General features: G+C 34.2%; 1 protein-coding gene across 2 annotated transcripts; it reads right to left on the minus strand.

Annotated features, from left to right (window-relative positions):
• Window positions 1-1163: 1163 nt before the first annotated feature.
• Window positions 1164-6050, minus strand: LOC122037056 (phosphoinositide phospholipase C 2-like). Of its 2 annotated transcripts, none has more exons than XM_042596515.1 (9): window positions 5650-6050; window positions 4576-4772; window positions 3982-4117; window positions 3642-3908; window positions 3277-3566; window positions 2946-3063; window positions 2098-2250; window positions 1947-2033; window positions 1164-1652 (listed from the first exon to the last, which is right to left on the minus strand). In XM_042596515.1, the coding sequence occupies exons 1-9, from the start codon at window positions 5965-5967 to the stop codon at window positions 1359-1361; spliced, it is 1860 nt and encodes a 619-aa protein (XP_042452449.1). In that variant the 5' UTR covers window positions 5968-6050; the 3' UTR covers window positions 1164-1358. The 2 variants fall into 2 exon arrangements, with proteins under 2 accessions (XP_042452449.1, XP_042452448.1); XM_042596514.1 differs by having other exon boundaries at window positions 3277-3569.
• Window positions 6051-15887: the final 9837 nt, after the last annotated feature.

Consider the following 15887-nt stretch of genomic DNA (forward strand, 5'->3'; position numbering starts at 1 on the left):
CTATGGGCTTGGTGCATCCGAGGGACGAGATGCTGTGGAAGAGTACACCAGCGGACGAGAATGACGTGCGCGACGTTCTGAGGGACGAGAAGCCGAAGCGGAAGCCTGCTCGAGGAGAAGACCGGGAAATGAGTTTAGATGAACCCTATCTCGGATGCCCGCTATCACCCAGGCGATCGAAGTAGCAAAAGAGCGAAAAGGAAGCTGGAATTGCTGTTGTAGGTGCCTTCAAAGTGAATTGAAGGCACCTCCACACCTTCATTGTGGAAGGCGCCTTCCATCCATGGAAGACGCTTTCGATGAACAGTACGAAGGAGCCTTCGGAAGACGCCTTCAACCAAGCTGATTTTAGCCGTTGCCGAAGGATAAACTTTATCCTTTGGCACATCGCTGAAGATGCCTTCCAGCCCTATAGAAGGCGCCTTCAAGCCACGGATAAGATTTTCCATGGGCTATAAAAATACCCCTACACCTAGGAAATAAATAACAACTTCTATATTCTTTTCCTAGCAATAATCTGAGCAATTAACGAGTGTAAGAGACTTCTCTGCCTTCATCGAAGGAGATTTTTAGAGCTTTCATTGTCCTTGGATTAACAACCACCTAGGTTGTAACCCAGTAAACCCTGTGTCTCTTCCTTCATTTTCTTGTTGTTTATTTTAATTATACTATTGCTGTTAATCTGAGTTGAACGGTCGAGAAAGATATTTATTTTACTTTTTGACAGATAAACTCAACCCCCCTCTTGCCAGCACTAACTGGTCCAACATATGATCATGGGACCGACCATGTGGGATCGTTGGATGACAGATTCTACCTTTTTACTACCATGGATGTCGACAGTATGGTCAAGAAATTGAATTGGAGCATAAATCATTATATCCTGTATAATTCATCTTCCATCCATTTATCTCTTCAGTTATCATAATTTATCTCCTTTATAAACGTTTCACCTTTCGCCATATGATTCATCGGTGTTGCCTAAGCAGACATAGACATAGACATAGACATAGACATAGTGCAGTTGATATTAATCTTTTCAATTAATTAATCAATTAATATATCTACTAATTAATTTTAATTGATTGATTAATTCTTTTATACTCAAACTTTAAAAATTAATTCATAATTCCTCGCGAATTGATATTCAAATCTAACTCATCTGCAAGTAACGTTTTTGTTTGCTTTTATTACTCGAATAATCTTAGATATTAATTTACAATGATCTACCCATAAAATAAATCTTATCCCTATTCAATTTATTAGTTATGGAAATCAATTTTCCAACACTGGCAACATACCAGAGCATGCAAGCCTGAAGTTGGAAACCAAAGACTTGTCCCTGGAGAAGATGCTCGTCACACAAACTGAAAGCGTATTAGCAGCCTGACAGACTTGTATTTGTCGCCCTTGCGGTCGTAAAGCGGCACGCAGCGGATTCCTTGTTTTAGCTCCCAAACCGGAAGGCATGTTTGTCCCGCGAAATCACTCTTTTCGGACAAATCATACTCATGGACTTCAATCCTGAGCAAAGCCAATTCTGGAACAGTCAAGGGGAAACTGAATTCCTCTTCCCAAACTGGTGCCCAGTTATCATGCTTTGTCTTCGTCTTCTTCATTTTGGTATCAGCCAGCACTCCAGCAATACCCACCTAGAGATCATAAATAACTACTTTGAATATTAGAATAGTAGATGGTGTTAGATTATATAATTAGAATTATTTGTTTATAGCTTGAGGGTAATTTAATCTTTTACCTTTCCAATTTAAGGTTTAGGTTTGATAATTAACTGTATAAGACTTTGTACTCTTTATTTTCTTATATTTTTTTTTGGATTCATCAATAAAGACGTCTATTTTTTTTTTTTTGACATCAATTTCTACCGATAGTACTTCAGCAAGTAGTATTTTCATACGGGCTCCATATTGAAAGAACTATAATTTTACCTTTGTGTAGAAATCGGGAGGCGAGTAAGAGTCAAAATGCGTTGGACTAAAATCCATGCGCCATCCATCTCCCAAGTATACCTTAACCTATTATAATTCCTCAAGTCAATGAAAAGTAGCAAATGCTAGCAGAGATAGAGAAACTACAAACCTTCAGGGTTGTCTTCACAGGTAAACTTGCTTTAGGATCAAAAACGTCACCAGTTGGATCATTTTTCATCAAGAAGTCAGGTTTCCTTACATAGCCACAACTTCCATTTGCTCTAAACAATCCTTGCATCAACCAAAGCGATCGGCCATACCCCTGCCAAGGGGAGAGAATATATTTAGATGTTTGGAACATGTCACATGGAAAAGACAAAAAATACAACTAACACTGATGGAATTGTCTCAGGACTAGTAGCCCCACCTCATCCATGAGAAAGGAGTTATTTGGTTTGTGACAATCCATATCAAATCTCCCTTGCAATTACACTATTTTCTATTCAAAGGTAGATCCGCTTCCTTAACGGCGCCCTTAAGGCCGGGTATCACGGATATAGAAAGAGGTAAATACAGGTACAATGGCGTTAGACTACACTATTTTCTATTCAATTGTGCAAAAAGGCGGGTCCCGCCGCCCAGCGGCCCCCTAGGCCTGGCTCCACAGGGATCCTAGGAGGAGGTAAATCTACACTATTTTCTATTCAAGATCTATATTTACATGGTGTTGAGATTTGTCGTTTCAATTAAAGCTCTAGTAAATACTAAAAATGGATTTAACAGAATCCAAACATCAAAGGTGTAGATAGAACAATTAAGGCAAAAAAGTGATGAAAATACTAGAGCTACATGATAAACAAAGAAAAACTAGAAGAAAGAAAAAAAATAGGAAATGTGACTAATCACACTGGTCTTCCTATTTGGTTTTTTATTATCTTATTTCCCTTGTCCATTATTTCTGAGTTGCATCAGATAAACTGTCATATTGAGATCTTGCACAATAAGCAAGGAGCATACCTGCATATTAAATGCAACCATCTGTGCACCATGAATCCATCCAAGCAAAGGGTTGTAGTTAGAAGAATCAAAACGTGTGCCCCTTGGGTATATTCTAAGAATATTCTTCCGAGTAAACCTAATTGAGCAAATGATAAAAAAAAATAAGCAAATATACAAAATGCTTATGTATCTCCAGTGCAATATGATTGTGTATCAAAATAGCATTCCCTAGTACAGTAAACTTTGTTTTTGAGAAACCAGTTCTTTCTTTTACTTTATGCTGTGGGCTATATGCTTAAGTTGTCATTCAATAATCGATGCTTGCCTATTTATTTATTGCTAGAATTACCTTAAAAGTTCAGGCCCATGAGACTCTGTTGCCTTTTCAAACCTTGGCTCACTCAAACTAAGTCTCCTTACATGTAAAGAATCAGCATTAAGTGCATCTCTCAGCCGCCCTTTAGGTTTTCCAGCATGGATGGTTATGATGCCTCGATAGTCAGGTTCTGACTGCCGCTGAAGTTGATTCTGATCATCATCGTCATCATCATCTACATCATCACTGTCATCTGATTCTCTCTCACTGTGGCTACTGGCATTCAGTTCAGGTTTGAAGTGATATATGTTGATTGTGCCTTGCTGCTAGATAGGGAAATAGACGTACAAGACTTAAATCTTCATTTTAGAACAAAATATAATCAAAGCGGTGTTAACCTCATCATTAGATGCACGAAGAGCTTTTAGTTCAGTAATACTGTCTCCCCATGAGTCTCCTCTTGAAATCTTGCCAGCCTTTTCAGGCTCAGCTTTACCCTTTTGAGGATTGTTTTCCATGTCTTTATCCTTCCCTGATTCAAGGAACTCTTTAGGTGGTTTAGTAGAAATAATGACTCTGTGCTTCAGAGCTTCTGGGGAGGGGAACTCCACAGTACAATCCGTCTCTGGGTAATATAGCATGTCTCCAAATGTTTCGGTGATCATCTAACATATGAGAACTAAACTGGTAATTAAGACGAAAACAATTAAAAATTTATATTCATTAAACAAGACTTACCTTAGCAACTTTAGATTGAAGCTCTGAGGTAAGGTGGTCCTCTAGAGTAATGACCACTGGATATGGTGATGCAAAAAAGGCATGTTCTTTAATAGATTTCAAACATTTGATCATCTCCACTGGAGACGTCAGAGTCCTGTAAAGCACAAATACAATGAAATGCAAGTATAACTTCTTTAATTATCCATTATAAAATTAATCATATTTGAAAATGCTCAATATTTCCTTCCACAAACAAGTAGCTTGTTTTCATTATTCTAGCTGATCACAAATGCCTCAATTTCCAAATTAATTAAACGTGGTTGTGATAGCATTTAATTTTAAGAGTACAATCATGGAACAGGTTGCATGTGACTGTATATATGTAATTTTCAAGCATCAAATTTACCTTCCATGAAGGAAATTAACATTATCTAGCTGTTCAATTTTTCCTTCCACAAACAAGTAGCTTGTTTTCATTATTCTAGCTGTTCACAAGTGCCTCAATTTCCAAAATAAGTAAACGTGATTGTTATAGCATTAAATTTTAAGAGTACAATCATGGAACAGGATGAATGTGACTGTATATATGTAATTTTCAAGCATCAAATTTACCTTCCATGAAGGATATTAACATTGTCTTTTGCAGAATTAGGCCACATGTCTAATTCAATTACTCTGACACCTCTCTTCAATGCTTTTATGATTGGAGCATCGCTGCAGTTACTGCTAAGTTGGTTTCCCGTCAAGTAAGAATTATGACCCGTGTAAATGTAGTAATGTGACAATGGAAGTTTCATGTCATGGTGAACCTGTTGAAGGGTAATGTATCCAAGAGTGATGTTAACTAACTGGCTAGACAAGATAAGCATATTCTAGCTCTTGATGAGGTATAAACTATAGCAGCAATTAATGTACACTATAAATAAAACAAATTCATTATCGATGCCAATTTCCATCTCTACCAACCAATATCAATTTAACTAAAAGTTCATTATAATTTTGATAATGTCATTAGTAAAGCTCCTATCAAGCTACTAAGCCCCCAAGGCTTTGGGGTAATTTTTGGTGATTTTCAGCTGATTTTTCGATCATTCCACAGTATTGCAATTGGAAGTTTATGATGGTTACATATTTCTCACTAATGGATTGTTCCAGATTATTCTACAGAATCATAATTGGAATTTCACAACAATTAGACATTTTTTTAGTTCTATATGTTGTGATGTGAGTTTACAGGTTGTTAAAGGCCAATAAGGTAGTACCTCTCTCCAATTTTTACTGTGATTGTTCTCAATTGCTATTCAAAAACATAGCACTCAATGGTAAAAATCCATAGGAGCCGTAGCAAAGCATTCACTTTGCACTTCCATTTTTAAATTAAGCAAATACCAAAGCTGTCAGCAGATGTGGAACAAAAATTGTAGCACGATCTGCATTACTCGTGCTAACTGAGAGAATCAAAAGAACATTCAACTAGAGAATCGCTAGTAAATCTCTATAAGCTGTTGTTACTCCAAAATCTCCCGTCGTATAAAATGAAAAATTGACTAAAATTCATCAATGAAAACTCTGGTTCACGCAGGAGCGTAGGGAGCAAAGATTATCTTGCCGTAGCTCAGATGATCAAAACATAGCCTGCAAAGATTAAAGGGGGAAGTATTTCGAATAAATCAACAAAAATGGAACCTGGGGCACAAGAGGAGGGTTTAGGTCATCGGCGAAGAGGAAGTGGAAGAAGTCTTCAAGGGTGATGCCGGGGCGAGCGAGCGCGGCCGGGAGGTGGTGATGGCGGCCTCGGAGGCGTTCGATGATCCGATCGGCGTCGGCGAGGGTAGCGTCCGCCTCGCCCTGCTCTTCGGCGAGGAAGCGCCACAGATGATCCGGCCCCATGTAGGTCGCCCCGCCGGCGTAGGCAGCGAACGCATCCCTCACGTCCGACGGCGGCGCCACCGCGCTGCAGGCGAACTTTCGCGTGAAGCAAATGCAGCACTTGTAGCTGCTCATCTCCAGACGGATCTCCCCCTTCCTCGCCTCCACGTCTCCCTGCCCAGCTCCCCCCACCAGACCACCATGATGCTTTAAACGATGCTCCGGTCAAAAGAAATTAAATATTTAAATTATATATAGATATATATATAGAAAGATCCCTTTTTATATAAATATTAAAAACACGACTCGGAGGAGGCATCTTTTATTTTGTCTGTTTACATTATTTATCCATTTTTTCAGTTTCATTCCTATAAATTTTACTATCGACTTTAAGGTCCTTCTTTCTTCTTTTTTTTCACATAAAAGGATTTGGATCTATAAATCCATTTAAAATTACTGAATGATATAGTAATTTTGACTAAAATTATTATATCGTATTAAATTTTTCAATAATATACAATGTAAATTTGTAGGGACAACTTTCGTTACCAACGAAAGATATTAAATTCTCCTTTTATTTTCTTCGACAATGATATTTGAACGGTAATTAATCAGGGGTTGATTAAAATGTGCGTGATAATTATTAAAAGATCTACTAATTTAGAGGATATTTGGCTAAATTTATTAAAAGTGACTTATAAGTTTGTACCGTTTATAAGTTATTTTAGAAGTTTATAAGTTATTAGGTCTTATTTTAAAAATAAGTTGTTAAACTTATTATTAAAAGTGTTTGGGTAAACTTATTATAATCAACTTAAAGGTATTGATGTGTTTGGTATTATAAGATCTTTTCATTAATAAAATTATCAAAAATGATATAATACTATTAATAGAGGGTTTTGGACTTTTTATTAATAGAGGGTTTTGAACGAATTTTTGTACCGAGAGAGAGGAAATTGGAAAGAGACGTTTGCGGAGAATATGACAGAAGAGAAGTTGGCGGAGATAAAAAGATATTAGGCTTATAAAAAGTTATAGAGGATAAGATGAGGATTTATGAAATTATATAAGGATATTTTAGAGAAAAAAATTATTAAAATACGATCTTTTTTGAAAAAGTAGGGTCTTCCATAGTTTTGAACGAATTTTTTGTACCGGGGGAGAGGAAATTGGAAAGAGACGTTTGCGGAGAAGATGACACAGCGTTGGAAGAGAAGTTGGCAGAGATAAAAAGATATTAGGCTTATAAAAAGTTATAGAGGATAAGATGAGGATTTATGAAATTATATAAGGATATTTAAGATAAAAAATTTATTAAAATAAGATCTTTTTTAAAAAAGTAGGATCTTCCATACTTTTTTTAAAATAACTTATAAGTTTCAAAACAGTTTATTTTGACAGCTTATAAGCTGTTTGAAAAAAAAATTACCAAATAAATTTGAAGAGCTTATAAGCTCTAAAACAGCTTATAAACTCTTTTAGAGAGTTTATAAGCTCAGTCAAACACTCTCTTACTCTTCCAATTATACTCCTCTTATTAACCGTATGCAATTTTCATCTATCTTCTTTTTCTACTCATGAAAAATAAATCTCTCTGTTTTTTTTCACTGTTGATTTTTATTTAACTCAAATTTATTTATTTTTAAATGCCTAGACCATAGTAGAGAATATTGAAAATCATAATGAATGATATATTTAGACTTCCGAGAACCTTAAAAATGAAACAATATTAAAGATGGATGCAATTGGTGTCATCCAGATTGATTAGTGAGTCAAAATTTACTGATTAACTTAAAGACCTCGTATTACATTTATTTTAGGTCTTATAAATTTCTGAAATTATAAGGAGTCTAAATATGTCTTCTATTATTGTTGATTTCTCTAGTGGTGATATAGAGGTTTTGAACAAAAAAATTATTTTCATCCCGATATGAGAGTATATCAGGACTACGTTAGACCTAATAGAAGCATATCAGCATATGAGAAAACAAGAAAAGAAAAAGGTAGTTAGGTTTGATAGTAACATAACAACAAAACAAGAAAAAAAAATAGAAGAAGATTTATTTTTTCCAAAACCTTTAGATTACTATTAGGGAAGCCAAAAATAAAAATGGAGAGTATATTTAGACTTCTTGTATTTTTACAAACTCACATATCTGAAATACTTGCAATCTAAGATATTTAGGTTGATAAGTGGGTTTCGACCAAAATTAAATGATTGATTAAATACCTCATATTGCACCAATTTAAAATCCTATGAGTTTCTAATATTGCAAGAGGTTCAAATATGTCTTCCATTATTATTTTCGATTGAAACCTACTAATGTCATAGAGGTTCTATATTGCATATATTTCAAGTTATGTGGATTTCTGAGATTATAATAAGTTTAAATATACCCTCAATTTCTATTTTCGGCTTCCCTAATGGTGGTTAGAACTTTTAAAAAAAATAAATCTTCTTTTTTGTTTGGTCCTTAATTATACGTAAGCATATCAAGATCACGTTAGGCCTAATATAGGATATCATAAGGCTTAACTTATGAGAAAAAAAAAGATTTTTTTTTCTTCAAAACCTCTCGACCACCCCTACGAAAGCCGAAAACAATAATAGAGGGTATATTTATACTCCTTACAACCTAAAATATCTACCAGACTTAAAATAAATACAATATAAGCTCTCTAGGTCAATCAATTGATTTTAAATGAAATCCACTAATTAACCTAAAGACCTTAAATTACACTCATTTCAGGTTCTATAAGTTTCTGATATTGTAAGAAGTCTAAATATATATCATTTATTATTGCTTGACTTTCCTAGTAGTGGTTCAGAGGTTTTGCAATTTTTTTTTTTTTACTTCTTTTTTTCCCTTGTTTTCTTATATGTTGGGCTTAATATCTAAAGACCAACAATAACCAAGGCTTATCCCATTAGGTGGGATCAATTATATGAATTCTTTTACACAATTGAACTCTATCTCATATATAACATCATTTATACTTAAATAAATTTTATCTTATTTTATTATTGTTAACCAAGTCTTTTTTTATCTTTTTCTTTCTCGTATGATATACATGTTTATCATAGTTTTACATTGTCTAACTGGAGCATTTATTGGTTATCTAAGTATATGTTTGTACCATCTTAAACGTGTCTCTCAGAGTTTTTTCTCAATAGATGTAACTCGGACTTTCTCTCTGATGCTTTCATTTCTTATTTTGTTCATCCTCATATGTCCACTCATCCACCTTAACATTCTTACTTCTGCAACTCTTATCTCCTGCTCATGTGCTCGAATCATAGCTCAACATTAAGCTCTATATAATATAACATGTCTAACTATAATTTTATAGAATTTTTTTTTGAGTTTCAGAGGTAATTTACGGTCATATAAAACACTCGACGCTTCCCTCAATTTCAATCATCCTGCTTGTGTTCTATGTAAGACATCTTTCTCAATCTCTCTATCATTTTACAAAAATGATCCTAAATATTTAAAGCTATTAGTTCCGGACAACTCATTTTTTTCTATCTTAACAATTGTCTCATTACTTCTACTATTGCTAAACTTAAATTTCATATATTATGTCTTTAATCTACTAAGCCTAAAATCTTTCTCTTATAGTAATCCCCGCCAAAATTCTTTACTCTGGTTGTTAAATCCTCGTACATATTCTTAATTAGTTCAATATATGTTATGCTAACACCTCTCTGTTTTAGAATTCTCCATATAATATCTCGTGAGACTCTATCATAAGTTTTTTCTAAGTCGATGAATATCATATATGTAGATTTTGTTTTGACTTCCGATATTTTTCAATTAATTATCTAAGAAGATATATAACTTCTATTATCGACCTTCTAAGCATGAACCCAAATTGATTTTTGGTATCTATGGTCTCCTTCTTTAATTTTTTTTTATTAATTTTCCCAAAATTTCATGATATGACTTATTAGTTTAATATCCTTATAGTTTGTATAATTTTGTACGTCGCCTTGGTTCTTATATAAGAAAACTAGAGTACTTATATCCTATGATCAAAAAGATAAAAAAAAATTTAATTATTTCAAAACCTCTGTACCATCATTAGGAAGTAAAAAATAGTAATGCAGGACATATTTGAACTCTTTATAATCTCATAAATTCACAGTGATACGATGCATAAAGGTAGGGCCCGATAACAAAGTCAAGGGGACGTGACGGTCATAAGTCAAAGAAACATGACAGTCAATAGTTAGGAGGGGAAAAGAGTTAGACCGCCTAACGTCATCAGCCGCATAATTTCCGGACAGGTACAAACAGATCAGGGTCTCAGATCTGAGACATAAGATGAAGTCTGGAGTAATGCCTGACTTGCCCCGACTGGTCGGGTTTCCTCAACTCGAGCAACATAGCCAGACCTAGTACTTTCAGTAAGACAACTCTCGGTCGGTCATTTAACGATCTAAATGTGAAAGATGGAGCCCTTACCATAGCTTGCCCCCCTCATCAAGACTTGAGCCAGGTGTCACACCCTAACGATCATCCCGAGCCACCTGTAGATAAACTTGGGCGGGACAAAATGCACCAAACGACAACAATGTCAGGGAATCGTAACCTCCTATCAGGAAATAATTGTCATACGTCGGGGAATATTTCAACGGCCTGCTATCATCTACGAATGGAACCTTTCTTCCACCAATAGGAGGCTATCTTACACCTGACATTCTCTAACAACATATGTTCTGAATGTACGCAACATCATCTAAAAAGGGAGGTCCTTTCCCTTAGCCAGGTACGCGCGCATTCGCACACGTTTTCTACGGTTCTTTTTTTTTCCTTCGTACACTGTTCTTCTGGGGAAAATGACCTGACTTAAGTGTCGGAAGGTCTGTGCCGGGGAATTTTTCCCTAGTTTTTGGTCTCTAACATTCTGTGTGCTTGTCTGAGTATGTGCAGAGCCTAAGTACCGCCAGTCTCATCATCACTGCCCTTTAGCTCCACGTGGGGGCCCGTCTTTCCGGTGCATATACGCTAGGTGTATCCAAGTCGCCTCTCCACCAACACCGACGACATCACAACTAACCTTCGTCTGACTTAAATTTTGAACAGGATCACACAGGAATGAAATGAATGCAATCTAAGGCCCCTAGATTGATCAGTGAATTTTGATTGAAACACGCTAATCAGCCTAAAGAACTTAGATTGTACCCATTTTAGGTCTTGTTGGTTTCTAAGATTACAAGGAGTCCAAATATACTATCTATTATTATTTTCGATATTCCTTAATAGTGGTCCAGAGGTTTTAAAACAAATAATTCAAGTTGAATAAATATTTATGTGAGAGAAAGGAAAAGAGATTTATTTTTCACGAGCGGAGAGAGAGGAAGGGAAAGATATGTTGAGGTTGTATACGGTTTGCACGAGAGGTAGAATGGGAAAGACCAGCTAAATTAGTATGTCCTTTGGTAATTACCAAAGTATATGTCTTTTGGTCAATTCAGAAAGTTCCACACACCCTTTGGTCAATTATCGTTATTTGAATATATACTTGTAATCTAAAACTAATTATAAGTGTCGCTCCTCGCCCCTGAGACAATGATATGATTGTATATCATCTTCTAGTTTTTAAGACATTTAAAAATCGAGTTTCAATTTGGCAATTTAGCGGATTAATTTCCCTTAATATAAGGTTGACGTAAGAATGTTTGGTTGATGGATCATCTAGTACGAGTACTTCTCGATTCATTTCGACAACTAGTAAAAAAATTATACGAAATTAAATTGATCAACTTTAAAATTAGTCAATATAAATTAAATATTCAGTACAACTAACAAAAATAAAAAATATCATCCTAAGTTAATTATTCTTAAAGATTAAACTTTCAAACTCGTACCCACCCCACTGAACTCATGCAATTTCAAAATGCCTTAATGTCAGAGACGATTCCATTCACGATAGACCCTATAGTATTAAGACCAAAGTCGGATCTTGCGTAGGACTGTTCTAGATTCTACCCTGTTTATTTTTTTTTATTACCAATGTAAATTTTATACTTAGCATACCCAAAGCCTGATCCATCTCATTAAGTTGGAGCTCTTTTTTTTTCAACTTTAATTTCTGATCCGTTCCATAATATTATAATTTTATGATAATTTTTCAAAATCTAAGTCAGCATTAATTTTAATTTAGGAATTATTTAAGAATTTATATATAGGAAATATAAAAACCTGATCATCATTTTCATCCAAAATATATAAGAAAATAAATATATAAATCTCTTACTATTTTATTAAAAATCTTCTTCATTCACTAACTAATTTTAAAATTTAATTTTAACTAATTTTAGTGAAGCCTAAAATAAATTTACGTTAATATCTTTTTTCTATTCACACTAAAAATAATTTCAAGGATTATTAGTAATTCCACAAGTGAAACAATCAGTGATCTAGAGTTCAAGACTCTGGTTGTTTTATATAAAAAAATATAGTTCTCTTTAGTCGCACATCTTAGAATTGATAACACTATGATAAAAAAAGATTCTATAAATATTTTAGGCTGACAATTTTAAAAAATATACTTTTCTTAGTTTTTTTACTAAGATAAATATAATATTAACTTAAATTAATTTTTTTCATAGGGAAGCCGTAAGGGTGACACTCGAAAATCCAAACAATTCAGATTTTCAAAGACCCAAATAATAAAGATTTTCAAAAGTACCCTAATGACTCTACTTTAGTATTTTAATGCTAAAATATTTTAATTAATATAATTTCATTATAAAAGGGTCAATATAATTTAATGTATACACACGCGACGCGTGTGCACGATCACTAGTAATAATAAAGAGAGTCATGTATTTTTTATTTTAGCACTGTCTAAAAAATCTTGAGGAAGAAGAAGAAACATCGGAAGTAAATAAAGGAAAATCCTTCAAAGGACTTAGGGGATGACGACGCCGAAAGGTCTTTTGTCAATAGGGGACAAAAAAAACTAGGATTTAGAATTTAGGGTTTAGGTCAAGATTCTCCCTAAACCCTCGGGGACCTCCCCTTATATAGGTAACCAATCTAATCCGTTATCAACCCATAGATAATAACGAATTGAATACATTCAACTCAAATTTAATTATCCAAAATTCACTAAATATAAGCTAGATCGATTTAAAGGATTCGAATCGTATTCATATGTGTAACTTATAAATAAATCTACCAAATAAATATAATTATATTTGATATTTTAATCCTAATTACATGAACGAGGAGTAATCTGTAAAAGACACAAAAAGAGGGGTGTTTTGGGATATCTCCGCAAACACAGCGCCCTCGCTTAGTCGCTTGTCCGGCATGAAAAGTGGGAGGGCAATCCTTCGCCACTACTCGCCGACAAGAATCTCTCTCGTCAGCATCAGGCGCGCGATGCGTTCCTCGATTATTATCTACAATCCTTGACTGCGTCGTCTCTCTGTCTGAGATGCTTATTAATTAATTTATTAATTAAAAGTGCGTTCGATCATTATGGAATTAACTAAACATGTTTCACGGTTCTCAGCAATTTGCGTCATGCGTCGTCGACCCTCGAGAATAAAAATAATTATATCATCATTCCATTCATTAATATTTAATTAATTAACTAACTAATCTACCCCATTTGCGTCCACGTCGTCGAGTGGTCGATCGATTGCGTAAGTAATTAATTGGCAGTGGGAACGGCAAGGGATCGAGATGCAAAGTGGTTGCGTTGATGAATAAATATAAGGCAGTGAGACTTGCACATGAAGCAAAAGAATTAAGGGACAAGACGAATATATTCCAAGAATTAATGAATAGAATTGTGTCGCTATACCAATTGGAAACTTTACTACGTTCCGTGTGAGGCGTACTCTAGAATAGTGGTGATCCTATTTCAGGTCGGTAGATCGTGTACACGTGGTCTCATTGTAGTCTAGTTGAGATATTTTGGTCGGGACTCGCCGGATCATCTTTACGATCTAAAGGATGGATCATTTCATTTATAAATGAGATTTTATGGATCCCATTTATTACATAAGTAAAGTCGATGGGATTTTATCTATTAGTAATCTTTAGTCTAAGAACGGATCAGAGATTACGATCTAGAGAATACCGACTGCTGTCAGAGTCCTTCAATTTGATCAAGACCTCCTTGTGCCGATCTAACCAGGCATGGATAAATTTTGTTTAGGATTCACGGATAGATTTTGTCTAAAGTTAAATCTCGTCTAGTAGCCTTATGTCTGTCCTTTTCTATAGACTATTTATCTTGAGGCAGGATCTCTTGGACCACTTTTGTGGTCCAAGGGATGTGCCATTTGTATTTGCGGCCGAATCGTGGCCGCGATCTGGTCGCAAATAGTTGCGATCCCTTCTTGGGTTCATCACCCCCACCAAGTTATAATTTTTGTTCGGAGCAGGCGACCGGAGGCCGCTCGGAGGACATTCTCGTTGCACGCCCAGTAATCTAATCACTTATCTACCACTGGAGGTTTTCGGGCGGCCTCCGGCCGCCTGCTCTGAATAAAAACTATAATCTGATGGGGACGATGAATCCAAGAAGGGATCTCAACCATTTACGGCCGGATCGCACCCGCGATCCGCCCGCAAATGCGAATGGTACATCTCTTGTACCATAAAAAAGCGATACAGGGTGTGATCTGACCGTAATACAAGTAGTACATCTCCTGTATCATACAAAAGTGATCCAAAAAATCATGCTCATTTACCTTCTTCATTTTAATAAGGAGACATTAAACGAATGAATCATTTTTTATTATCATAAAAGTATAATTTATATCAATAAAAAACTATAGAAATTAAAATATTATCATCAATATCGATTCGAATGTGATTTTTTAATTTTTTTTATAATAATCCACCCTACAATTATTTGATAAATTAGAAAATAAGTGAAAATTATGAAAACTATATATATATATATCTATCTATATATATATATATAAAATTAACAAGTAACACATAAAGAACAACAAATAAATATCGTATACGTGTCCAAAATGCCAAAATTGAAAAATAGATGAAAATTATAAAAATAGATGAAAACTTAAAAAACACATTAAACTAATAATTAACACATAAATAACAAAAAATAAATATCATATATTCCAAAATGCCAAAATTGAAAGGCTAATACATAAGGGAATTGATGGAGAATGTGATACATTCACACATTATAAGATAAAGAGAATAACTTTTTTTTAAAAGAGAACAAGAGGTTGTCGTTTGAAAAGGATGGGAAATAGGATTTTGTGCCTGGTTGTTTTTTAAAATAAAATTATTTTATTAATTAAAACTTTAAAGGTATATCAATAATTTTTTTTTAAAAAAAATGAGAGTCATGACACCCTTATCCTTTTTGTTCCGCCCATGAGTCTAGTTGAGACTTCTTCAATTTGAGCAAAAATTTTTTGGTCTAGGATTTCTAGATCAATCTTGATCCCCTATTTATTAATTAGTTGAATGGATTAGATCCCACATATTAAATAGATAGGGTCTAATCTATCAAACTAATAAATGAACAAGATCTTTTCTGGTTCTGAAAATTTTGAGCTAGAGAATTTTACCCCTTCAATTTAGATAATGGAGTCCTCTTGTATATAAGAGAGCGTTCTATAACGAGAGTTTCTTAGGAGCTCCCCATGTGGACGTGGCATGGGAGAAAACTTCCAAAATGAGAAATAATTCATAGTTTTTTTAAATTAAATTTTTTTTATTTAAATTAAAAATAAATAATTTTTTTATTTAGGTCTTTTATTTCAAATAATATATTTTTTAATTATTAATATTATTTAGTGATAATTCATAAATTTAAATTTTATTTATATATAAGATAAAATATAATGACAAAAAATTAAAACCCATAAATAAGTTATTCAGATAGTATCGAGGGAGCTCTTGGAGAGCTGCCATAATTATAAATACCCTAATGAAAGATGGTTGATAACTTAATTCTCTAGTTTAATTTTTTTTATCTAATATTCATATTTGGATAATTAATTAATTTTGAAGATAGATCTAAAATATAATTTATGTCGAGTGGAT

The sequence above is a fragment of the Zingiber officinale genome, unplaced genomic scaffold, assembly GCF_018446385.1.
Source record: "Zingiber officinale cultivar Zhangliang unplaced genomic scaffold, Zo_v1.1 ctg232, whole genome shotgun sequence".
NCBI classification, from domain to species: Eukaryota; Viridiplantae; Streptophyta; class Magnoliopsida; order Zingiberales; family Zingiberaceae; genus Zingiber; species Zingiber officinale.

Coding starts and splice junctions, on each gene's coding strand:
- LOC122037056 (XM_042596514.1), bottom strand. CDS start 5,967: ATGAGCAGCTACAAGTGCTGCATTTGCTTCACGCGAAAGTTCGCCTGC. Junction 4,773..5,649: donor ACCCTCCTCTTGTGCCCCAG/GTTCCATTTTTG, acceptor ACCCTTCAACAG/GTTCACCATGACATGAAACT. Junction 2,251..2,945: donor TGGTTGCATTTAATATGCAG/GTATGCTCCTTG, acceptor TCCCCTTGGCAG/GGGTATGGCCGATCGCTTTG.